The sequence below is a fragment of the Osmerus eperlanus genome, chromosome 17 (assembly GCF_963692335.1).
Source record: "Osmerus eperlanus chromosome 17, fOsmEpe2.1, whole genome shotgun sequence".
NCBI lineage: Eukaryota > Metazoa > Chordata > Actinopteri > Osmeriformes > Osmeridae > Osmerus > Osmerus eperlanus.
In genome coordinates this window covers 2,548,280-2,574,503 of record NC_085034.1, presented here as the reverse complement: position 1 = coordinate 2,574,503, position 26,224 = coordinate 2,548,280, and the positions used below count along the sequence as shown (strand labels likewise).

General features: G+C 48.9%; 1 protein-coding gene across 1 annotated transcript; it reads right to left on the bottom strand.

The window, feature by feature from the left end:
- Window positions 1–159: 159 nt before the first annotated feature.
- Window positions 160–16,017, bottom strand: ptpn12 (protein tyrosine phosphatase non-receptor type 12). Its single transcript, XM_062483021.1, has 12 exons — window positions 15,571–16,017; window positions 6,799–6,907; window positions 6,279–6,355; window positions 5,712–5,807; window positions 5,559–5,597; window positions 5,256–5,327; window positions 4,955–5,014; window positions 4,339–4,481; window positions 3,761–3,827; window positions 3,575–3,652; window positions 3,369–3,467; window positions 160–288 (listed from the first exon to the last, which is right to left on the bottom strand). Exons 1-12 carry the CDS (start codon window positions 15,667–15,669, stop codon window positions 175–177), a joined length of 1,053 nt encoding a protein of 350 aa, XP_062339005.1. The 5' UTR covers window positions 15,670–16,017; the 3' UTR covers window positions 160–174.
- Window positions 16,018–26,224: the final 10,207 nt, after the last annotated feature.

Here is a 26,224-nt window from a genome sequence, read left to right as displayed (position 1 = left end):
GTGTCCTTGACGTGTGTCTCAGTGGAATTCCTGCAGTATTTCACCAGAGATGTGAGACACTATGAACACAGATAAGTCCACTAAAATAGCCCTGACTGCAGACCTGCAGTGACTGCAGACCTGCGGTGACTGCTGTGTACTCTGAACAGCACGTGACTCTGACTTTAGAGAAGACTAGACATAACAACACACACACACAGTACCTGCGTATGCGGGGTGGCTTAGGGGGCGGGGTGTCCACCTCTCTTCGTCTGATTGGTGGCTTGATTTTTCTGGGCTGCTCTCATCCTGAGGAAGTCAAAAAGCAGAAATCATGATTGGAGTCTGCAGGTCACGTGACTTCAAGCAGGATATGCAGTGTGAGGGTCAAACCAGGTCTCCACTCTGGGTTTGTGTGTGCATGTGTGTGTGTGTGTGTCTATTGTTCCTAAACCAGACCCATGTTCCTATTACAGAGTTTGTACTGACCTGTTTGGTTCACCGAGTATGACAAACATTAACACTGTCTCCCAACCCGTCTGTCTGAATGTCTGCCAGTAAATCATTCTGCCTGCCTGCATGCTATCAATCTACATACCTCTGTGTGTCTCTCAGCCTGTCTGTCTGTCATTATGTAGTCCTAATTTATACAAGATACTTTCACAACCTGTCTAAGACTGGTTGTGTTTCTGCTGTTCTCTCTTTCCCAGATGTGGTCCTATTCTCAGGCTCCAAAGGCATTATGGGAGAATGATGTCACAGATCCCCTCCTTACTAAACAGGAAGTCAGCTCCCTCTGCTGGCACACTGCCAGATCCCTCCCTCCCCTCCCTCATTCCTCCCTCCTCCTCCCTCTCTCTCCCCCCCCCTCCTCCCCCCCCCCCCCTCCCCCCCCCCCCCCTCCCCCCCCTGTGACTTGCTCAGTTATTTGTCTGTGTCTCACTCATAGCTAAGCAGCATCCGGTCTTTTCCTTTCAGAATCAGAGACAAGCTCTGTGTGTGTGTGTGTGTGTGTGAGATCAATCCCACTGCCAGTTGTCAATGTGAAAAGTCACCCCCCATATTCCTCTCTCTCTCTCTCTCTCTCCTCTCTCTCTCTCTCTCTCTCTCTCTCTCTCTCTCTCTCTCTCTCTCTCTCTCTCTCTCTCTCTCTCTCCTCTCTCTCTCTCTCTCTCTCTCTCTCTCTCTCTCTCTCTCTCATCTCTCTCTCATCTCTCTCTCTCTCTCTCTCTCTCTCTCTCTCTCTCTCTCTCTCTCTCTCTCTCTCTCTCTCTCTCTCTCTCTCTCTCTCTCTCTCTCTCTCTCTCCTCTCTCTCTCTCTCTCTCTCTCTCTCTCTCTCTCTCTCTCTCTCTCTCCTCTCTCTCCTCTCTCTCTCTCCTCTCTCTCTCTCTCTCTCTCTCTCTCTCTCTCTCTCTCTCTCTCATCTCTCTCTCTCTCTCTCTCTCTCTCTCTCTCTCTCTCTCTAAACTAAGCTTCCTCGAGACCAAGGAGGATTCTTAGAACACGAAGACAAGACTTGTGTGTGTGTGTGTGTGCGTGTGTAACAGCATCTGTCTGACTACCACATCTGCTTCTCACTATCAGCTTCTGGTGGGAGTTAAATGTGCTTCCTGGAAACAGGAAAACAGTGTGTTTATGCATTTATGTGTGTGTGTGTGTATGTGCTGGTTTGTTGTTCAGCACTTCCTGTAGACAGAGCACACGCTCATGAATGTGTTACAGAAAAGGTGTGTTACAGAGAGTGTTTGTTACCTGGAGTGTGTGTTACTTGAAGAGTGTGTTACAGACAAAGTGTGAGGGGAGAGAGAGTGTCTGAGATAGCAGTAGCAGGGAGAGTGTGAGGGGAGAGTGTCTGAGAAAGCAGTAGCAGGGAGAGTGTGAGGGGAGAGAGTGTGTCTGAGATAGCAGTAGCAGGGAGAGTGTGAGGGGGGAGTGTGTCTGAGATAGCAGTAGCAGGGAGAGTGTGAGGGGAGAGAGTGTCTGAGATAGCAGTAGCAGGGAGTGTGAGGGGAGAGTGTGTCTGAGATAGCAGTAGCAGGGAGAGTGTGAGGGGAGAGTGTCTGAGATAGCAGTAGCAGGAGATAGTGTGAGGGGAGAGAGTGTGGTCTGAGATAGCAGTAGCAGGGAGTGTGAGGGGAGAGTGTGTCTGAGATAGCAGTAGCAGGGAGAGTGTGAGGGGAGAGAGTGTGTCTGAGATAGCAGTAGCAGGGAGAGTGTGAGGGGGGAGTGTGTCTGAGATAGCAGTAGCAGGGAGAGTGGAGGGGGGAGAGAGTGTGTCTGAGATAGCAGTAGCAGGGAGAGTGTGAGGGGGGAGAGTGTCTGAGATAGCAGTAGCAGGGAGAGTGTGAGGGGGGAGAGTGTCTGAGATAGCAGTAGCAGGGAGAGTGTGAGGGGGGAGAGTGTCTGAGATAGCAGTAGCAGGGAGAGTGTGAGGGGGAGTGTGTCTGAGATAGCAGTAGCAGGGAGAGTGTGAGGGGAGAGAGTGTGTCTGAGATAGCAGTAGCAGGGAGAGTGTGAGGGGAGAGTGTGTCTGAGATAGCAGTAGCAGGGAGAGTGTGAGGGGGGAGTGTGTCTGAGATAGCAGTAGCAGGGAGAGTGTGAGGGGAGAGTGTCTGAGATAGCAGTAGCAGGGAGAGTGTGAGGGGAGAGATTGTGTCTGAGATAGCAGTAGCAGGGAGTGTGAGGGGAGAGTGTGTCTGAGATAGCAGTAGCAGGAGAGTGTGAGGGGGAGAGAGTGTGTCTGAGATAGCAGTAGCAGGGAGAGTGTGAGGGGGGAGTGTGTCTGAGATAGCAGTAGCAGGGAGAGTGTGAGGGGAGAGAGTGTGTCTGAGATAGCAGTATGCAGGGAGAGTGTGAGGGGAGAGTGTGTCTGAGATAGCAGTAGCAGGGAGAGTGTGAGGGGGGAGTGTGTCTGAGATAGCAGTAGCAGGGAGAGTGTGAGGGGAGAGAGTGTGTCTGAGATAGCAGTAGCAGGGAGAGTGTGAGGGGAGAGAGTGTGTCTGAGATAGCAGTAGCAGGGAGAGTGTGAGGGGAGAGAGTGTGTCTGAGATAGCAGTAGCAGGGAGTGTGAGGGGAGAGTGTGTCTGAGATAGCCAGTAGCAGGGGAGAGTGTGAGGGGAGAGAGTGTGTCTGAGATAGCAGTAGCAGGGAGAGTGTGTCTGAGATAGCAGTAGCAGGGAGAGTGTGAGGGGAGAGTGTGTCTGAGATAGCAGTAGCAGGGAGAGTGTGAGGGGGGAGTGTGTCTGAGATAGCAGTAGCAGGGAGAGAGTGTGAGGGGAGAGAGTGTGTCTGAGATAGCAGTAGCAGGGAGAATGTGAGGGAGAGTGTGTCTGAGACTGAGTGTTCACCTCAGTGCGTGTGTGTGTGCGTGTATGTGTGTGTGTCTCACCATGCCGTCTGGTATCTCTGAGTTGGCAGGGCCTTCCAGGAGGAGCAGCTGTTTCTCAAACAGCTGGGCGATGGCTCTGTGGACCAACTCATACTGCTCCTGAAGGAGGAGGAGGAGATTGGTATGAGGACAAGGAAGGATGAGCATGAAGAGAAGATGAGAGAGAGCTAGAGAGAAAGACAGTAAAACAGAGAGAAATGTATGACCTTGGTCTGAACAGCAGAGTGCCTCTGCGTCCTCATCTCCTGAATCAACCGGAACACATTGAAGTCTTCTGGAATCTTCTACAAAACAACAAGCAAATATCCATACAGTCAGTGGCCTGTCCACCTAGGAGTGCATGTGTGTGACTGTGTGAGTGAGTGTGTGTGTGTGTGTGTGTGTGGCAGTACCCCAGCTTTGAGAAGGTTCCATGTGTAGTCTATAGCACAGATAGCACCCGTCCTTCCACAACCAGCGCTGTGGAGACACAACACACATTAGCAACACAATATCTGTCACTACCTTCTCTGCCCAAGATCCAGCTCTCTCTGTCTCTCTCGGCCTCTCTCTCTCACGCACACACACAGTCTCTCATGCCAGGTATCCAGTAGGCCATGTGTGTTCCATCAGGATGATAATGACTTGCCTAGAGCCTTCCTGCCTCATTACTGCATAGCAACCACAGCTATGTGTGTCTAGGTGTGTGTGTGTGTGTTTGTACCAGACATACTGTCATACACCCCTGTAGCCACTCCTTTAATAGTTGATGCCACTCATGCAGAGAGAGAGCGTGTGTGTGTGTGATTCAGCAGTGTACAGAGTTCCCAGAAGCCCCAGACCTGCTGATGAGAGACCGTCCCCCTGCTGGACACCACATGACTCCCAGGGTAATAGGCATGGTCTGCTCTGCCCCTGGGACATGAACGCCAGTTCCGCGGGAAGACGGCAGGGTGTGTGTGTGTGTGTGTGTGTGTGTGTGTGTGTGTACCTGCAGTGAATGCAGATGGGGACATGGTCGTTCTCTTGGTACTCCCTCATCAGACCAATCATGTCGAGGATGGAGTCGAAGGAGGAGGGAACATCGTGGTCGGGCCAGTTCATGTAATGAAACTGTGTTATCCTTCTAGTGTCCTGAGGAGAGGAGGTGGGAGAGGAGAGGAGGGAGAGGAGGATGGAGAGGCGTAGGGAGAGGAGGAGAGGAGGAGGGAGAGGCGTAGGGAGAGGAGGAGGGAGAGGAGGAGAGGAGAGGAGGAGGGAGAGGCATAGGGAGAGGAGGAGGGAGAGGCGTAGGGAGAGTAGGAGGTAGAGAAGGAGAGGAGGAGGGAAAGGAGGAGGAGGGAGAGGAGAAGGAGGGAGAGGAGGAGGGAGAGGCGTAGGGAGAGTAGGAGGTAGAGAAGGAGGGAGAGGAGAAGGAGAGAGAGGAAAGGAGAAGAAGAGGAGAGAAGGAGAGGGCGGAGGTGAAGGAGGATGAGAGGAGACAAGAGGAGGGTAGAAAGACAGAGTTGAGTTAACAGTTTCCCGGAAAGCTGCCCTCCAAGCAGACGACACAGAGGCCTCTGTTCCAGAGAGACAGAGGGCTGCTAGAAACGTGTACTGTGACTTACACTCTCATTCTCCACAGCCAGGGTCCTGATGAAGTAGTCTGTCCTGGCCTGCTCCGATTCCTACAGCACACACACACGTTGTTGAAGGCCACTGTCTGTCTCTTTATAATAAAAAAACAACTGTCTAGCTCTTTGTGTGCCTGGTAAACTGAGAACTGCTGACTTGGCATCTGACACACAAGCCTATATGCACACACGCACACACACAAGTACGCACGCACACACACCACACGCTTGCACGTTTGCACACCCGCACGCACACACCCGCTTGAGTACGGAGGAGGGTGAGATGTTGACTTACACAGGAGACTGTGAACGGGCCGAAGGACATGGGCTCCTCTCCTACCAGAGGAAAGTACCTCTCACACTTTTTCTAAAGAAGGAGAGGAAGCAAATGTGGTTAAACCGTGAAAGAATTAGAACACACACACAGAGAGAAAGAGAAAGACAGAGACAGAGAGACAGAGACAGAGAGACAGAGAGACAGAGAGAGAGAGAGAGAGAGAGAGAGAGAGAGAGAGAGAGAGAGAGAGAGAGAGATGTATGGAGTTATGACAGAGCACTCTCCCTGAGCATGATCCGCTCTGCAAGATAAGAGACTTACCCTTCCCATCTCAAACTCTCGACAGGCCATCACGATGACCTGCAAACAAAAACACACACAGAACAGCTCAGCAGGAAGTTCATCGTCGGTTCAGAATACTGTGAGGAGACTGTTGGCCCCGGCAACATTATTACCCCTTCTCTCTCTACTCACCGCTACGTTATACTCCCAGTTCATCCTCCAGAAATCGAGCACAGTGTTGGGTAGAGGACCCTGGGTGGCAATGTAGGCTTCAGGACCATCAATGCCCTACACACACACACACACACACACACACACACACACACACACACACATCAGCACAAACACAGAAGCCAATCAGTCACAAGAACAGGAAGAGAGGAGGGCGGAGGAAGAACAAACAAAAGGAGGAGCGTAGAGGAGACAGGATGGATCAGAAGAAGAAAGGAGGAGGCGAGGAGGAGGAGAGGAGGAGCAGAGGAGGAGCGTAGGAGACAGGATGGATCAGAAGAAGAAAGGAGGAGGAGAGGAGGAGGAGAGGAGGAGCGTAGGAGACAGGATGGATCAGAAAAAGAAAGGAGGAGAGGAGGAGCAGAGGAGGAGCGTAGGAGACAGGATGGATCAGAAGAAGAAAGGAGGAGGAGAGGAGGACAAAGTCCAGGCAGTTGTACATGGTACATAGTCAGTGTCATCACGTCACAAGGACCCATTAGGACAAGGTACCTTTCAGCTACAGAGGGAAAATGCGTGTGTGCGTACCTTGATAAAGTTGGCATTGACATAATCTGTGTCCTGATTGGTGGTTTTCAACGTCAGCTTTACCCGAGTGTGGTCAACTGAGGAGAGAGAGGCCGAATGGGTCAGACAGGAAGTGAAACTGATGTATCATTTAAAGAGGTCAAACAAGTGCAGAGAAAGAGAGATAGAGATTAGAGAAAGAGAGGGGGGGGGGTGAGGGGTGGGCAGGGAGGAAGTGTGAGGTACAGGAACCATTATGTAAGCGTAATATTGTATAAAGCACTCTAATCTATATTTAACCTACCATCTCCAGTCTCCTGCACATAGTCATAGTGGGAGCGCCTAAGAGCTTGCTCGCAACCACACTCACACACGCACGTCCAGCTTTGTAAGCTGGTCCGTGTATGTGTGTGTGTCTGTGTGTGGGTGTGTCTGTGTGTGTGTGGGTGTGTGTGTGTGTCTGTGTGTGTGTGTGTGTCTGTGTGTGGGTGTGTCCGTGTGTGTGTGTGTGTGTGTGTCTGTGTGTGTGTGTGTTTCTTACATGGCAGTATGTCTTTGTATCTGTTCTTTTTCACGTTCTCCTCCTTCTCGCCCGTGTTGGTGGGGTAGATCTTCTCCGTCCTGTATTTGGTGGACAGCCTCCGTAATCTCTGCAGACCGGAGAGAGCAACGACAAAACAGGAGAGCTTAGCATCAGGATCGTGACAAGAATGTTTTTGTGTAGGTGGGTAAACAGATTGATTCCCCAGGCTAGCCGTAGTTCAAACCACACAGCTTCAGAATCCCTGGAGCTCCACCGAGAGGCTTACGGTCCCCATGGTGCAGCTCCGCACTGAGGCCCGCCCTCATCATCAGTCCCTCATCAAGCCATTACTCCTCAAGAAGCTCCACAGGGAAGACACAGACCTTCTCCCAAGAGCTTTTCTAAGTCACTCTGCTCCCTTGGGTTGCCCTCAACAATATTTGAAACAACTCAATAATCTCCGTGATGAGGTCCTTGGCCCAGCGGCGCTCCACGCTGAGGCCCTCTGCCCAGCTCTGCGCTGAGGCCCTCTGCCCAGCACCGCGCTGAGGTCCTCTGCCAAACTGCAGTGACAGTGAGGAGTGCTACTGTGCTCTCCCAGTCCACCGCTTGCCCTGGAACACTCGGTAATGAGAACCTGCTCTAGCACATTATCTCCCAGGCCCCAACACACACTCCCAGAAACACACACACACACACACACTTCCTGCTAACTCTCTGTGTGACAGAGTGTTGACGGGTGAACTCATAATCACATGTGGCACACGGTAAGACACAGTAGAATCAATTGTACCCTTAAAGAGTTCCGCTGTTCCGCCACTTGAAGGAACCCGTGGCCTTAGAACCCGGGGAGACTTCTAGAACACACACACACACACACACTGAGGTCAAACAACAACTAGGTTATTCCTTCTCCATCCTCATTGGACCACACACTCACATGACGTACCGACCACACTGGGTTTTTTCGCTTTCTTTGCCCTCTCTCTCTCTCTCTCCCTCTCTCTCTTTTTCCGACTGAGAACAGCGACGTGGGCGTAAATGAAAGAGGCGCGTGCGAACATTCTGTCTCCCCCTCTTCCTCTCCCCCCCGCCCCATCGCAGACAGGTCCTGATTAGCTGCCAATTTACAGAAACTCGATCCATGCATCTTGAATAATTGTCACTAGTGTCAGCATGTGTACACAATATACACAATGTATTCTTTTGTGAAATAAAAATATGTTATGAAAAGAATGATTGCGCAACGTAGAATTATAAATACTTTGCTACCGTTATGCTCCAGACCTACACGCACGTACACACTGGATAACACGTTTACCAACACCCGATCTGGACAGCAGAGGAGTGGTGAGTGTGAACGTGTGTGTGTGTGTGTACCTCAGACTGCTTTGCTGGTAAACAGAGCTCTCAGAAGAGGACAGCAATCACATTACAGCTATTCTGTTCTCATGTAAATTACATTTTCATCATCTGCTTCTGTACAGAAACCTGCTGTCAGACGGGGTCAGACACACACAAACGTCAGTATGTGTGTCTCTGCATTTAGCATTAGACAAAGCTAGCCTCTAGCTGCTGGATGGGACAGCCTAATCTTTAGACCTACAGGGTCTGACCATGCAGTGATGTCTCCCAACCAGACAGCCACTGCCCCACATATCTGCCTGCCTGCCTTTCTTCCTGTCTGCCTGCCTGCCTGCACAGACATTCATGAACAAAGCCTTGGACGTAAACTGGACAGAGGAGAGAACTCCTGGTGGGTCTGAACCCTCAGTAGTCGCTGCTCTCCAGGGACAGAGAGAGGGGGTGGGGGGTCAGAGAGAGGGGTACGTTGTTGCAGTATGACAGGCACATCACACCTTCTATCACTTCCTCTCTCTCTTCTCGGTATCCAACCCCCCACCCCACCCCCATCTCTGCCATCACGGGACCAAGTCACACACACACACACACACACACCTCTTACCCCCACTGATGCAAGTCAAAAATACCCCAAACGTCCCGTCTTCAATTTCCTCTTCTTTCTATCCACTATCCTCCATCTTCCCCTCTCCTCCCCCCTTCTAGATGGGGCGACGCCCTTCTGCTTCCCATGGCAACCTCAGAGACCCTCCACAGGGCGTGGCCAGGGACAGCTGAATTGGGCGTGGCCAGGGACAGCTGAATTGGGCGTGGCCAGGGACAGCTGAATTGGGTCTCTCAAACACACAGTCACAGTCTACTGCATCTTAATCTCTCTATCACATTGTCATTGTGTGTGTAGAGGATATATATTTATATATAATATTTCCTCAATTAAGTGCTTCCCCTGCCCTGCTCTCCCCTGCCCTCCTCTTCCTCCACTCCCCAGGACCTAGCCTAGCTGAGGGAGAGGCAGATGGAAATGACAAAGAAGAGTGATGTGTGGAGGTTAGAGTCTAACCTACTTTCTCTCCCTGGCAAAATAAGTCAGCAGAGTCTCTCTTATGGTCCCCTGGTCTGAATTATTCACAGCTCCGCACCCCGCCTCGCCATTGGTCCAAACGCTAGTTTCCAGCAGGCGGAGGTGGTTGGCGGCAGGGATGCGGGTTTCCATGGAAACAGGAGGCGGAAGGTTGCGTGTGTGTGTGTGTGTGGATGGCAGAATGAACACCCTGGGTCACCCTTCAAACACACACAAACACGAAAGCACACAAAAGCAAACACACACATGGGTTCACACAACACCCTCAAGCTCAAAGATACATTCAAGCATACAGTAAAATAGGTCACCTATCACCGCACTGACACACACACACCTTTGCTGCACTGGATGCAGTTATGGCAGTCTGCGCTCAAGGCACTGTCTTACACACACACACACACACACACACACACACACACACGAGAAGCAGGGATGTTCTACTCATAAAAGTAGGGTGTTTTTCACAAGTAGCTAAGAAGCCTCAGCATTAGCTCGTCACACATGGACATTAGTGACATAAGCAGGGTCCCCATGTCACCGCCCCCGACAACCCCTCTCCGACCCCCAGCCTGCCTCCTCCCTCCTGGCATGCTGAGCCCGCATGGCTCGCCACTACCCACCAGCCATTGGGGCGAACCAGGAAGTGTCGTTCTCTACTTGACCCCCTTGGTTTTCACTGGATGGCGATGCTAGGTATTCTGGTTCCAACCAGAACATGCTAGGTTAAGCCATGCCGCGTCACAGACAGATGGTGCTAAGCTAACGTACGCTAGCCCCTCTGTTGCGGCGACGGTCAGAGTGATGAGCCCGGCGTGGTGGAGACAGGAGGGGCAGTGCTGAGGGCGGAGGAGAAGAGGGCGGAGGACAAGGAGCCATGACCTCAGTTCTACAGGAATGCAGGCTCTCTGTCTGCTTGCACGGCCTGCCACTCCAACCACAAGGTCTGACTACAGGAGAGAGAGGGAGGGAGGGGGGGCGACGTGTTTGGAAATGAATGTGTGTGTGTGTGTGTGTCAGAAGTGTGAGGTGGGTGAGAGAGAGAGAGAGAGAGAGAGAGAGAGAGAGAGAGAGAGAGAGAGAGAGAGAGAGAGAGAGAGAGAGAGAGAGAGAGAGAGAGAGAGAGAGAGAGAGAGAGAGAGAGAGAGAGACAGGATGACAAGAGAAAATAGAAAATGGAGGTAGAGTGTTGGATGGTGGAGAAAGGGAAGGAGGAGAGAGAGACAAGGAAAAGGGAAGGAAGAGAGAAAACAAGAGAGAGGATGGGTGAAGAGAGAGGGAATGTGGATAGTCGACAGTGAAGGAGCAGGAAGGGAGAAAAGGAAAAGTTGGGAAAAGGGAGTCAGGTGGCTGAGCGGTTAGGGAATCATGGATCATGGTCTTTTATACTGTAAGGAACATGTTGGCTTGCAGTGTGTGTGTGTGTGTGTGTGTGTGTTTGTAAATTCTCTCAGCTGGGAGATTTAACAGACCAAACAGGATGTCGAGTCAGGCAGGCCAGAAAAGAGCCCTGACTTCTCTTCCTCTCTCCTCATTTCTCCTTCCATCCAATTCCTTCCTCCTCTTGTGTTTGGCATTCCCTCCAACCGTTTCTGCTTTGGCTCATTTGGAATTAGCGGTGCTAGCCCCGTTAGCACCAATAGTGGGAGTGTGTTCCTGTGTTCAGAGATAAGGGCTGGGCTTTTAGCCTGCAGTCGCTAGCTGCGGCTAGCCTTGGGAACTTAATAGGTCTCCTCCTGCCTAGTTGAGAAAATACACATGTGGGCCATCATATAATCCCTGTCATCTGGAACAGGCCAGCTATGTGTGTGTGTGTGAGTGTGTGAGAGTGTGAGAGTGTGTGTGGTGCAGGATTAAGTGCTGTATTGTCTCATGTGTGTGATGAAAGGTTCTCTTCCCCCTCTTCTATGGCTAAAACAACAAACAGGAAGCTGGGACTAGTCACCTAGTCAAACATCCCACTGAGTCAGTGCACATGCCACCCTGAATGTTCTGTCAACGCATGTGCACAGACACACACAGACCCACACACGCGTACAGACACACACACAGCATAATAGCATCATTTCCTGTGTGTTGTGATGTACAAGGCTTGGATGGGCTCTGGGAATGTTCTAGTTTGGTGGGTCAGCTTTGATCCGCGTAAAGCTGCCCGTTCCAACACACACACACCAAATCACTTGCACAGCGGAAATACTTCACTGCTCTCCAAACTCAGCCCAGCTCGGAAGCAGAAACCCTGGTTTTGGGTCAAGCTCTCATTTACAGAGGGTGAGTGAAATGTCTGTCAGTGAACACGTGAGAGTGTCTGTGTGGTTTTGGGAAGGAGGATGAAAGAGGGGTTGTGACACCGAAGAGACCAGGAAGGTGCATTGTGACAGTGAGGGTTTCCAGTCTTGTGACACATACAAACACAGCGTTAGTTTTTATCTTGTGATAGAAAGAGGCTCAACATTTTGTGTGAGAGAATTATAAAAAAAGATACAAACTAATCCAAGATCTTTTCCTCGTCCAGAAACACCTCTCCTCCTCTTCCTCCAGGGAGGGCTCCTAGCCCAGTCCGTGGTGCACAAACTCAGAGCTGTGGGCCTGGCCCCAGGGAAGGACAGGGTCACACACTTAACCCTCGTGCTGCCTTCGGGTCACATGACCCAAAGTTTCATAACGAACCATCGTTGTGTTTACCCAATTTTACCCAATACAAAAACAAATTAAAATAATTTTCTTTTAACCTTTGCAATGTGGGGGGTCTGAGACAGCCTAGCTGTTAAAAGAAAATGCTTCACTTTGTCTTTGTATGCGGTAAATCTGTCGCAATACGACGGTGGGTCACAATGACTGATGGGTCAGAATGACCCGAAGATAACACAAGGGTTAATATTACAAGACAAACAGAAGCTAAAAGTAGAAGATCTTCACCGTAAACACCGAAAGCCACACAGAGTTTCTCTCTCTCGTGTTTCCTTCATCTTCATCCCCGTCTAAACGTGGGCTGGTTTAGCCGAACACTCTTGAAACAGAATGGATCATCATGATGCAGAGCTGTGATCCATTAGAACTACAGCAATGCTAGCTTACGCACTTCAAAGCACAGTTGTGTATTGAATACTATATTATTGTATTAAGTGTAGAAACCGTTAGATCATCCCTTGATAATTATCTCCAATCATTAAGAAATGCAGAAAATTATATCCACACCATGCGATCGTTACTATCTGCGTTGACACCTTGTTTAAGACACACATTGTCAGTCTAGACATGGTTCAGACGCAAGGGATCAGTGTGTGTGTGTGTGTTCTGCATGTACAAGCTGATCATCAAAGCCAAAACCACACACACACACACGCTGTTCTGGGTCTTCCTCAAAACCTGCTACCTTTTGGCACACTCACATGGAACATCACAGTTTAACGTGGGGGTGGGGGGTTAGGACACACGTGAGAATTACGTGGAAAGTGGCTATGTTATTGTGTGGTGTGATGGTGTGTGTGTGTGTGTGAGAGCTTCAAAAAAGGAAACGCAGACCACATGTGAAATAGCAAGAGACAGAGACCGACAGAAAGCAACAAAATATATATGAGAGAGAGAGAGAGAGAGAGAGAGAGAGAGAGAGAGAGAGAGAGAGAGAGAGAGAGAGAGAGAGAGAGAGAGAGAGAGAGAGACAGAGAGACAGAGAGACAGAGAGACAGAGAGACAGAGAGACAGAGAGACAGAGAGACAGAGAGAGAGAGAGAGAGAGAGAGAGAGAGAGAGACTCCAGGCCTCCCCTCCTGTCCACAGTCAGGCGTGAGCCTCAAACAATACCTCCATCTTCCTCTCCTGGCTCCTGCCCCTGGAGCAGACAGGCTGGGTTGCCAGATAACGCCATGACACACTTCCCCTGGGCCTGGGCCGGCCTGGGGCCAGACACCACAGACACACCATGCCGTCTACAACAACAGAGGGACTTCTGACTAACCGGGCATGATTCAAACCTGGCAACCCAGCCAGTCTCCTCCACTTCTAATCTAGGGCCAGCAGAAGACACGACAAGTTCCTGTCTGAGAACAACACATAATGCAGGACTCACACAAGTCCCCTAAGCCCTCCGTGCCCAGAGGCTCCCCTCACCACCCAACATGCCTCTTTGTGATGCGCTGGATCAATCAGTGTTCGTCCTAATCGAACGTGACAATCTCACAAAGTCACATTGTGCAAGCATTAACCCCATGCTGCCCAGTCGGTCGTTTGCTCTCAGGACAGCAGCCCAGAGAAGACCGTCCCAACTGTCAGCATGCAGGCTACTCTGCCTGTGTGATAGTGTGTGTATGTGAGATGTTTGTGTGTGTGTATGTGAGATGTGTGCATGTGTAAGTGAGCTGTGTGTGTATGTAAGTGAGGTGTGTGTAAGTGACATGCGTGTAAGTGAGGTGTGTGTATGTGGGATGTGTGTAAGTGAGGTGTGTGTAAGTGAGATGTGTGTAAGTGAGATGTGTGTAAGTGAGATGTGTGTAAGTGAGATGTGTGTGTGCGTTTTGCTGTCCGTTATCCATTGTCAACCCACTAGATCTAATAAAAGGGTGAAGCGTCTGTTAGCAGCTTATTGATTTGCATGCTATTTGGTTGAGGCTAACTCCCTGTGGTATGGTCCATCATGCAGAGGCATTAGCGCATCGATAGCAGCCAGGCCAGACTAGCAGCGTATAGATTTCCATTCTACGCTAGTTTGGATGGATAATTATGAATACAATCACTTTACTTGGTGTGATGGCCAGTTTGCACCAATAATCTGTAGCATGTGTAACGCATGGAAGGAATGAATGAAGCTGTTGGGTGAGTTTGAATGGTAATGATGAGCTATGATAACTGGAGTCATTGGCTAGTCTAATGAATGTAAGGCTGTGAACAATGCAGGTCTGACAGACGTCTTCTTAAACATGATTCACATGGGACTCGATTTTGTAAAATTTGTCATTCACGTGCAACTAAAAATATTCCAGAGCATTTGAGGATACATGCAAGTAAAGGCTAGTCTCTAAACATGGTCTGACAAGAGGCCCAGAACAAGCCCGTATCCCAAATCCATAAAGCACTTCCCCTCACGGGCTCCTGCGAAGCTACAACGCCCCTGGTTCTTGCGCAACATCCGCAAACGCTCCCTGTTTCAGACAGACTGGTCATCACTTATCACCACACCATAGCCTACAGCAAAACACTCCCCAGCAAAATGACTTTTTGCTTTAACACGGCAAATCCACTGCGTAAAATATTAACTGCTCCGAGCTCAACATTAAAGACGAAAGTCACACAATACGATAAGACAAAGAAAGCAACCGGGAGAAATGTGTGTTGCCGCCGGGGGACGTGTAGGAGAAAAGTTGTCTGTCCACTTCACTGATTTTCCTCTTTACGCGAACCCAAATCGGTTACAATCGCAGAGCAAGATAGTCAACTTAAAGCGTGTTTTTTTTTTACACATAGGCTACGTTTGAATTCGAAAGGCTATGTTAAGGGTTGAAACGCCGAGTTGTTGTCAACGCCCGAGTTGTTGTCAACGCTACTCAACAGAAAGGCTACTGACTAGCCCCTGTCAGGCGAGCAACCTAAACAATAGCTCCACATTTGAATGGCTTACATCTTAATGAAATCCATGTCAATATATAACTGGTAACCCGTGTGGCAACGAGACCGTGTACAATACAACAACAACACCTTTCCAGCGTAGCCTTTAGCCAGCATGTCAAGCAGTTATGTAGCCTCTGGGCGCATTGATTGCAACATTATGACAATCGCATGGCTAATGTTACATGTGGTTAGCGAGTCAACTAGCCTTTCCGCTTAGTGCTAATATGTGAGGGCGTCTACAGGGCCACAGCTGTAAAACCGTGTAATTTATAGAATAGTCGAACAGGGTAGGCTACATGGCCAAGGTGGGCGACAATGCCAGGCCGCATATCAAGCCTGGAAAACTGAGTAAGGGGCTCGCGTGAGACGTGTCGTCTACCTCGCCTCCAGACAGTCAGGCAAACGATTCAAACGTTTACTCGGGGAATGGAACACTCCGCATACCGGAGGACAACGTCGTATTTGCTTTGCTAACCTAAGCTAGTTTATCACAAATACCAGTCTAAACCAAATACACAGTGTTTAGGACTGTGTAGTCTGAACTCCGAATCCATCATTTTGTTGGGGCAGGCTAGTGTTTGAGAGAACAGGAAACATTTGTTTAGATCACCATGACCATCCCGCGGTGCCTTGCGTCGCTTTTGACCAGGCTTTCCACCGTTTTAATTAAGGAAAGGGGCCATAGCCCAGTTCAGCCAAAAATAACAACCCCAATAGGAACAGAAGGATCCCAATAGCCGTCTCACCATGAAGTCACCGCCAAAGTTATCTTCTCCTTTCTGGTCTCCAGTTCGCATAGCTTGGACCCCTTGGATGAACTTTCGTAGGATGCTTGCCTGGTCCATCCTCACAACCCGCAGTCCCGCGGTTGTCCCACGGCGTGGAGAAGAAATACGAATTGGGGAAAAATAGGAAAATAAATAAATAAATACACTAAGAATCCTACCAGAGAATCATTTCTGCTGCCCTATCGCCCCATGTTTTCTTTATCCTCGCCGTTAGACAATAATCCAAACAAACGTCTTCACCGTAACTCTTTCGCGTTTTTGGTCCTAAATAGTAACACATAAAGTGAGACTAACTATATAATCCCTATATCTAAAACGACAATACCCGGTCTACCCCTCCCTGTCTCTTTGCTGCCACATTCACAAATGTTTCAGCTACAAAAGTATCCGGAGTGCACAAAAGCCACTCTGTAACATTTCCGCCCACTCTGCGAAATAGCTTATAACCATTGGAGGACATACCCAGGAAACTACTCTGCGATTGGTGGATTTGTACGCCACTTAATCAAATGAACGATTTAACTGGCCGACGAGACTACATCGGTCACCACGGTCTCATTGGTGAATTCCCATTCCCCGTACGCATAAATATGTTCTACTGGGAACAAAAGTGTTAGAGAAATTTTTAATGCGGTTTCTACGTTGATAACAGACCGATAACTATACATCAACAAAACCACAACCAATTGGTTATGTACAAGTGGGCCATGTCGTTCATTCGTCCACTCACGAGCCACTTCAGGCGGTTGTTCTGCCACACGTTCTCCAGGTGCATACCAGGGCAGGAGGGAGGCAAGCTGACAGACAGCATTCCTGACCTGGGGGCGAGGACGGATCTGACTGTACTTCGCATGCGCTCCCTCTCCAAGTCCCAAACAACACCGGCGGTGTCCAAACACCAATACTATTATACTACTGTATTTAGTATAGGATAGCCTACACTCAGGGGAGATTCTAGGATCAGACCTTTAGGGGGGCTCAGCCCCCAATGAGAATGTGTCATGGATACAGTGCCTTGTAAAAGTGTTAAACCCCCTTGCTAATTAATCACAAATTTCACTGGATAACAATTATTATACATGTATTAATGATTATGCAGAATATTGAATGAATGAAAAAACGAAGAAAGTCCCTTTCTTCATGAACTACCAGCATCAAATGAAACAATAATGATGTGTCAGCGATAAATAAACATTGTTTTAACACGTTAGAGCACTAAAACGTATTTAAGATAATAATAATTCATAATAATTTAAATTATTAGTATTTTTAGGGGTGCTGAGATGAAATTTAGGTGTGCTTGAGCACCCCTAAAAAGAGTCAAAAATCGCCACTGGGATACACTATATTCAGTATGGTGGTGTGGGTATTGGGATGCACCGTGGGTCGCTCACACATGAATTCATTCCGTGCGTGCTTTATCAGGACGTCAAGGCTACAGGTTGTAGCCTGCATGTTTTGTCTCATGATGAACTTGAAACTCGAAAGAACACAGCCATGTTGAAACAAAGTGTTCGAAGACGTTCTAGTACACGTTTTTATTTGCTCCGGAAGGCAGTGCTAATAGAGGAGGTGAGCATTGCAAGAGAGTGAGAGACAGACAAAGGTTAAGGTACAATAGTTGAATTGTTATTTAGCCAGTAACCCAGCAAACGAGCGAGTTAGTTATCTAGTTAATTTTCTGGTTCTTGGTCTATCAGGTCCCAGAGGAATGAAGTTAAGCCTGCTCTTCCGGGGCCTGACCTTGTTTGCAGCTCTCATTTACATTTAGTCATCTAGCAGATGCTCTTATCCAGAGCGACTTACAGTAAGTACAGGGACATTCCCCCAAGGTATGTAGGGTGAAGTGCCTTGCCCAAGGACACAACGTCATTTGGCACGGCCAGGAATTGAACCGGTAACCTTCAGATTACTATCCCGCTTTCCTAACTGCTCAGCCACCTGACGTCATTTGGCACGGCCGGGAATCGAACTGGCAACCTTCAGATTACTAGCCCGCTTCCCTAACCGCTCAGCCACCTGACGTCATTTGGCATGGCCGGGACATTGACATACACTTCGTAACCACCCTAGAGTGTCATCTCTGTGTCTGTCTTTGTGGTTTGTTTACCTCCGTGTGACCTCCGTGTGACCTCTGTGTATCTGCATGTAGTATACATTTAGTATACTTTATACACTGTACTGTATATACACTAAGCACATAGGTAAATGTGGCAAATACAATGTGGCCCTACTTATTTGCCACTTTTATCTATGTGCTTGACTCTGCTGATTGTACAATGTGAAATTTCACTCGGTACAATCTGTGCTGGATTAAGAAAATCCACTATGTTTGATGGGATTGACTCAAACTCAAGATTATAACAGGCTTCAGAGCCAAGCTTGTTCTGTGTGTGTGTGTGTGTGTGTGTGTGTGTGCGTGTGTGTGTGGGGGGGTTTGTCAATGAGAATTAATAAACAAGACACAGGATACACCACTTCATTAAATTATTATAATCAGTTACTTTTACCTTTGATGGCGCTTTATCATTTCCTACACGTACTACAGAGAAGCCTCCCTATTAGCTCCTAGCGAACGCTTTCAGCAGTGTTTGTTTGTGAGAGGCCTTGTGCTGGCTGGATACAGAACCTCAGTCAGTTCAGATAGAGGTTCATTCATGGCTAGATCCTCTCTGCTGCCCAGACATCCAGGGCACACTCAAGTAGGGCCACATTGTGAAGCCCAGGCAGAAAAGGACCCAGCCTGGCTAGTTTTCCCCTCATGCTGCCTCAATGGCAACAAAAACACCCATTCAGGTTAGTCAGGGAGCCCGGGGGAGTGTGTGTGTGTGTGAGTGTGTGTGTGTGTGTGTGTGGGGGGGGGGGGGGTTGGAAGGCAGGGTGGGGGGGGAGCAGGGCAGTAATGCTGTAATCGAGCCAGCTAGCCTTTATCCACACATGCCTGCATAGTGCACACAGGCAGACACCCACACACCCCCCCCCCCCCCCCACACACACACACACACACTAGGGCAAGATGCTCTATACTCAATAAGTGGATATTAGAATTCAGGGAGCATGGTAGAAGCAGTTACTTCTGTTCTTCAAGCCCTCCTCTCCCCGCCCTCTCCTCACATAAAACCCCTCATTATTTCTCACATGGCTCCTGTGCCTATCATGGAAATAAGAATTTTGATTTCTTATTCTTATTGTTTTGAATGCCTGACTATCGCACTCTTCATTTATTTCCTTATCTTCCCCATATCTCATTTTTAATCTTCTCTCTTTCTCTTTCTCATTCGGTATCTCCCTCATTCCCCTGCCCTCTCTGTCTCTCTCGCTCTGCAGTGAGCTATAAAGCAATCGTGACCATCTCTTGGGTGATGCGCTGAAGATTAGTTCAGCATACTGTCAGAATTGTGAACATGTCTGGCAAGGCCTTTGACAGCTGCACTACTGAACAGTAATACAGACCCGACAGGATGGACAGCAAGAGAGATATAGTGAGAAAAAGAGGGGGAGATTTCACAGAGATTAATGTGTTAGAGTGAGATAGGAGGGGGGAGAGAAATAAAGAGAGACCACTAAATTCACGGAGGCGCAAGAGTGAGAGAGCACTATAGGAGTAAAAAAAAAACGGACACAAAACAATTAACAGTCCAGTTCTGCTTTGTTTTGGTTCGGGTCATGAGCTCCAGTCATCCGTGGTGGCCAGTCTAGTCTGGCCCAAGGATGCTGACAGACAGCGAGGGGTTGTGCCCTGTGAAATCCTGCACACAGCCCTCCAGCGAGGGGCCATCAGGTGTCAACCCCCCCTCTCCTCCCAGAGACGATGACCTTTACCGCTGGCTCTGAACTACCTCCGTCCTCACCCGCGCCCCACCTCTGTTTGACCCCAGTGTGTGCGGGACACTGAGATCACGTGTGGAAGATGACAGTGTGTATGTGCTCTGTAGACACTACCACTTTCTGAGAGAAGATGATGGGCCCACACACAGGTGCATGTCATGTGACTGTTGAGAGTGCTGGTGCAGGGGGGGCGTGATGTCTTACCCCTCACAGATGAATGGAACCAGGTCAGGCAGACTGGAGGAAAGGCAAGGGCACTCCAAGTGTTCTGTGTGCATGTGTGTGTGTGTGTGGCAACACATTGGTGGACACACACACACACATGCTTCCACCATCACTTGACACCTTCTTCTTCTACACAACCACCTCCTCAGGGGAGTCAGGTGGCTGAGCGGTTAAGGCATCGGGCTATTACTCAGAAGGTTGCCGGTTCGATTCCCGGCCGTGCATATGACGTTGTGTCCTTGGGCAAGGCACTTCACCCTACTTGCCTCGCGGGGAAATGTCCCTGTACTTACTGTAACTGCTAAATGACTAAAATGTTAATGTAATGTAAAATGGCCTGCTTCACCAGAACTGTTCCCCAGTTCCCTGGAAGGGGTGGTCAGAGTGACTGAGCTCAACCAATTCAACAGGATTACGTGTATCATGTCTGTACCTGACTGCCGTCCTTCCTGCCGTGGCGGCATGTTCACCTGTCATTACGTACCGGTGGGGCCTGCTGCTGCCCAGATCGGGGTGGGGAGACGCAGACAGAGGCTTAGCGTTGCTTCACATGAATTCTGAAGGAATGTCCAAATGTTTCTCACATGTCGTTATGAAATGGATGCGTATTTTCGATTTTTTTCCTAATGAAATGAAGATCATGGACAGACACACACACCACCAGTTCATGCTCTCACACACACACACACACACACAGAAAGGTCTTGTTAGCGGATGTACAGTGTCAGTGTGTCTGTCTGAGGAGAGCTCAGAAGATAGTGTGTATCAATGTGTAACGGAATGTCCTAATTCAATACTGAAAGATACGGGCCACAAAAAGCCGTACTCTGGCATGTTTGGTTTCAGGGTTTTATTTTAATTGAATAGACATCATGTGCAGCCACGGCTAATGTAGGACAAATCAGGGATCAGAAGTTCAAGAGCAGATGCCGTTTAGTTAGACTTCCCCTCTCAGAACAACTCCTACTACTCACGGTGTTCCCATGGCAGCAGCAATAATTCATATCGTGTGATGAAAACATGCATGCGGGTCCCGTGGGATTCAGTCTGCTAGCGTGGGTTTTGTTTTTGCGTACAGTGTTTGTGTGTGTTACGTGTTATTCTCGTTCTCAATGTGTGTGTGTTGACTTTGTATATAAGTGTGTGTGTGTGTATGCTTGTGCGTTTGTTGTTGCGTGGGTTCAGAGTCTTTAAAAAAGACCTCTTAACCCCCCCTCTCTCTTCCTCTTTTTCTCTCCCTCGCTCTCTCGTTCAATCTCTTTCTCTATCTTCATTCTCCTAATACCTCTTTCCCTCCTCTTCAGCTCCTCTCTCCCTCCCTCTTTCTCCCTCCTTCTCTCCTCTCCCTTTCTCCCTCTCTCCTACCCTTTCCCTCCCTCCCTCCCTCCCTCCCTCCCTCTCCCTCTCTGAGGAATGCAGTCTTCAGAGAGACGGAGCAGCACAGGGCCGGACAGCAGCTGAGCAGAGGAATGTTCTGTGACAAGCCCTGACACAGCCCTGAGGTGGGAGGCTACCCAGCCCACACAGGCTCTACCCACACACACTCACTCACACACACACACACATGCACACCCACGCACACACCCACCCCCACACACACACTTTCACACATGCACACCCACGCAGGCATGCACGCACACATACAAACACACAAGCATGCAAACGCACACAAATGCACGCACACAAGAGCGTGCACACACACACACGCACACATATACCAAAAACACACTACAACATTGACCCATTATAGGCAACATTTTGGAGAGTGTTAGACCTGGTGACAAGTCATAACGTATCAAATATCCACATGATCGGGTTTTCTTTGTTTATGCTCTTTCTGCCTCTCTCTTCCTCAGTGGGAGGAGCCCTCCAGGACCTGCAGGAGAGGGCGAAACTGTCAGCCCTGGCAGAGGGTGAAAATAACTGCCCTGTGGCAGTTAGGAATGATACCGGGGTATGTTTCTCAACTTGAGACAAGCCTCCACCACAGGCCTGCAATTCCTCTCTGCCTCCATCCACCCACTCTCCCTGTCTCCACCCTCTCTCCCTGTCTCCACCCTCTCCCCCTGTCTCCACCCTCTCCCCCTGTCTCCACCCTCTCTCCCTGTCTCCACCCTCTCTCCATGTCTCCACCCTCTCTCCCTGTCTCCACCCTCTCCCCCTGTCTCCACCCTCTCTCCCTGTCTCCACCCTCTCCCCCTGTCTCCACCCTCTCTCCCTGTCTCCACCCTCTCCCCCTGTCTCCACCCTCTCTCCCTGTCTCCACCCTCTCTCCCTGTCTCCACCCTCTCCCCCTGTCTCCACCCACTCTCCCTGTCTCCACCCTCTCTCCCTGTCTCCACCCTCTCTCCATGTCTCCACCCTCTCTCCCTGTCTCCGCCCTCTCCCCCTGTCTCCGCCCTCTCTCCCTGTCTCCGCCCTCTCCCCCTGTCTCCGCCCTCTCTCCCTGTCTCCGCCCTCTCTCCCTGTCTCCGCCCTCTCTCCCTGTCTCCGCCCTCTCTCCCTGTCTCCGCCCTCTCTCCCTGTCTCCGCCCTCTCTCCCTGTCTCCGCCCTCTCCCCCTGTCTCCACCCTCTCTCCCTGTCTCCACCCTCTCCCCCTGTCTCCACCCTCTCTCCCTGTCTCCTCCCTCTCTCCCTGTCTCCACCCTCTCTCCCTGTCTCCGCCCTCTCTCCCTGTCTCCACCCTCTCTCCCTGTCTCCGCCCTCTCTCCCTGTCTCCACCCTCTCTCCCTGTCTTTCCCCCTCTACTGAATTCCTCCCTTCCCCGTATCTTCCCAGCTGTATAGTAAACAGCTCACAAACAGGTTACCTGCAGTGCCATTCCTCTCAACCATTCACCTCACAGAGGGGGGAAGTGACACCTGACAGAGCTCAGATCACCCATGCTATGTCCTTCATGCGTAGCAGGCTACAGTTCATCTGTGGTCCATTGGGAGAAGACCAGGAAAACAACTGCAGGACACATTCTGCATATATACATCTTCTGCAATAGGGCCTAGATGTGACAGTCTGTATTCAGTATGTCTCCTCTGCTCACACAGAGAAGTGGTTGGAAGGGTTGTGTGTGTGTGTGTGTGTGTGTGTGTGTGAGTGTGTGTGACGGTTTCACCGAGAGATGCAGTGGCTGATGTTTCAGTAAGGGATGCGTGTGTTTTAGAAATAGGAAGAGAGAGAGAGAGGGTGAAAGGGGTGTGTGTGTGTGTGTGTGTGGTACACTCTGTACAGCAAGTTGTGAGTATGTGTCAGTAAATGTGTATATATTCACAGTGGTGACACCAAATGTGTGTGTGTGTGTGTGTGTGTAACTCGAGGCGGCCTCCCTCTGGCCTCCCACAATCATACGTCTCCCTTTAGCTCCTCTCTTGCTTCCACACACACACACACACACACACACCAAACCTAGACTAACATGACTGTCTCTCTCCCTGCTTTGCCAACCAGACCCCAGTGGTTAGACTCTGTCAGATTTAGCTCCACACATAATTGCTGTGTGTGTGTGTCTGACAGTGCAGAAGCTTGTGTGTGGTGTGTGTGTGTGTGTCTGACAGTGCAGAAGCTTGTGTGTGGTGTGTGTGTGTGTGTGTGGAAGTGGGAGAGAGTCTTTGTGTATATGTGTGTCTGTCCTACAAGGCGTAAGGTAGCAGAAACACTAGAACACAGGTAAACCACACTCAAACACTGGTAGAACCCTGTAGAACCCTCTAGGACCACTGAGTGGAATCAGCCAGAACAGTCCTGCCATCTAACAATACCACCCTGATTAAACCAAGCTGACACACATACACACACACACACAGAGCAGAACAGGCAGCTTAATTTGCATATCCTCTCACCAGCAGGGTTAGAATGAAGGAGCTGGATGGTTTTCGTGTTAGTTACACTCTTCATCTGAAAGGACCTTCCCACTCCAGACACACACACACAAACACCCTCCCTCCCCCTCTCCTCCCCTCCATCCCTCATCTTCCTCCAGACACACACACCCTGCTTCTCTCCCTTCCATCCTTCCCTCCCTCCTTCATGTTCCAAAATGAGCTTCCATGGAGATCACCGCTGAGACACCAGAAAGCAAACCTGTGTGTGTGAGAAAGAGAGCAAGAAAGAAAGAGCACAAACAAGAGAGAGAGGAGGGGTGTTAGGAGGGAAACTGAAATCGAGAACGAGAGAGAGGGAGGTGGGGGGTGGGGTAGGGGGCAGGGGGTGGTGGGGGTGGTGTTGGGGAAGACAGAGCAGTCAGGCTGTCTAGCCATCTTATTTTGACATTCAATACAGAGTATGACAAAGGACATCCCCGGCTATGGCTTCCAGCTTTTCTCATGGACTAACATGATCTTACACAAGGGATGAAGCAGACTGCCATTAAGGTCGGGTGGTATCACACACACACAACCATCACAACCATCCAGAGCAGTTTTTAGACATACCATAGCGCCCTCTAGCGGATATAAAGTGAAAGCGTAACAAATGATTATTGCAATACACATTTACCGAGTTGAGTCTGCAAATAGTCAAATCTTCAATAATTCAATAATAAACACCTTTGTTCTCTCACATATATATTATTATTATTATTCTTTTTGCCCTACTAAAACTCAGTCAATATTTGGCCTACATAGACAACCTATGTGTCAAAAGTTTCGTCTTGGTAGCGATTGAGTTGCTTCTATTGGGATTTACGTTCCGTTGCATGGTTTAGGCTCAAGTTACGTTTTTGTGGCGAAAGGTGAAGGTATCGGTGGCTAATTTGCTAGCCACAGTCACTGACGTTACTAACGTCACTACGTCACTAACGTCACGAAAACACGCGTGACTACCTGTAGCAGAACATTCGTTTCGCATCTGTTAACCCTTGTGTTATCTTCGGGTCATTCTGACCCATCAGTCATTGTGACCCACCGTCGTATTGCGACAGATTTACCGCATACAAAGACAAAGTGAAGCATTTTCTTTTAACAGCTAGGCTGTCTCAGACCCCCCACATTGCAAAGGTTAAAAGAAAATTATTTTAATTTGTTTTTGTATTGGGTAAAATTGGGTAAACACAACGATGGTTCGTTATGAACCTTTGGGTCATGTGACCCGAAGGCAGCACGAGGGTTAACTTGGGGGATAGCTAGGCTAACTATAGCTTTACTGCAAGGCAGCTGCAGAAACGCCACAAGCAAAGAGGCCAGGGTGATAACTATTTACTCATTTTACTTTGTGATGTGAAACACAATTATGAAATGTAATGTACAATATTAGCTGATATTATTAAGGAAGTAGGCCCACATCTACTTTCGGAAACGGTAGTCTACTATTTCACTGAAGCATTAGCATGACATTAGCCTCTGTTGCCCGGGCAACACATACTACAGTGGTCTATGATGCATCTGTTTTCAATCATTAAAATAAACGTTCCTCACAAATACATTTTCGTTGTAGGATTTATTATGACATTACATTACAAGTAAACGATTTGTTGGTGAAATTATCATTACCTGTGGTATCATTACCTGTGGTATCATTACCCCTTACTTAAATCAAAAGTCTTTCAATAGGTGAAACTATCTGACTACTAACCTGAACTTTACTGCCACAGCCTAAACTTTGTCAATCTGTTCATGAAAATAATTAATTTCAGCCTAAACCGTACAACGGAACGTTAAATCGAATTCAACCAACGCAACCGCTACCAAGACGAACACAGCAGTAGTCTAGTACTGTACTGTAGTAGTAGAATTTACCGGGGCAGCTTCTCCACACAGGGCTATATCGCATTTTGCGTTGTTACTGACAATGATCGCTACTAGTGAGCTTTTTATGAATGAGCGATTTTCCACTAAATAAATGTCAAGCTTATTTACGTTTTTGGGGGCATATTTTCAGTTAGCAGATGGTACTGTTTGAATCGCGATTCTATCTTCTGCCGGTAACGTCGTAGAATAATCTTCAAAGTGGGTTCTTTATTAATGAATGAATGCAATATGAGTAGGCTAAATGCCTGAAAATATCACGAGAAGGGAAAACTTAAAAGGACGTTTAAATCATAGAGATTAGGTCCATTTTTACACCGGTCTGCCACATTTATTCGTTTTGATTCAGCTATGAGGCTGCCTCTTGCAGGGGAAATGAGAAGACATCATATTTCATTCTACACTTCACTCGTATTTTGAGTTGTAAATGAGCAGCAAAAAAAGATGCTTTTAAATCTATGTAATCTCTATAAATAATAAGTAGGCCCTATGCATTTTTATATAAAATATACAGACCCCTGTGCAACCGACGCAAGCAAGCACACCCTACAATTTCCCAATAAATTGTACCCTCTCTAGTTTTTTTTTTAAGAAATACAATGGGGACAATGTAATCTATTTGGTTAAAATATGCAAAAGACTTCATATTCTATAGAACAGGCTTGTGTTTTATGTGAACCTTTTGTTGCCTTTGACGTTATTCTCCTGTCTGGGTGCGAGTCTTTTGCGGTAATCAGGTGACAAGTCGAGACGGTATGTTCCCGTGTCAGAGTGACACCTTCACTGGCCTATTGCTGCTCGACGATGGGCTCCTTCACCCTGG

Excerpts from the sequence above, each read along its gene's own strand:
- ptpn12 (XM_062483021.1), bottom strand. The coding sequence starts at position 15,669 with ATGGACCAGGCAAGCATCCTACGAAAGTTCATCCAAGGGGTCCAAGCT. Across the intron at positions 6,356-6,798 it reads ATACAAAGACATACTGCCAT|TTGACCACACTCGGGTAAAG; the intron begins GTAAGAAACACA and ends CTCTCTCCTCAG. Across the intron at positions 3,653-3,760 it reads GGAACCTTCTCAAAGCTGGG|AAGATTCCAGAAGACTTCAA; the intron begins GTACTGCCACAC and ends GTTGTTTTGTAG.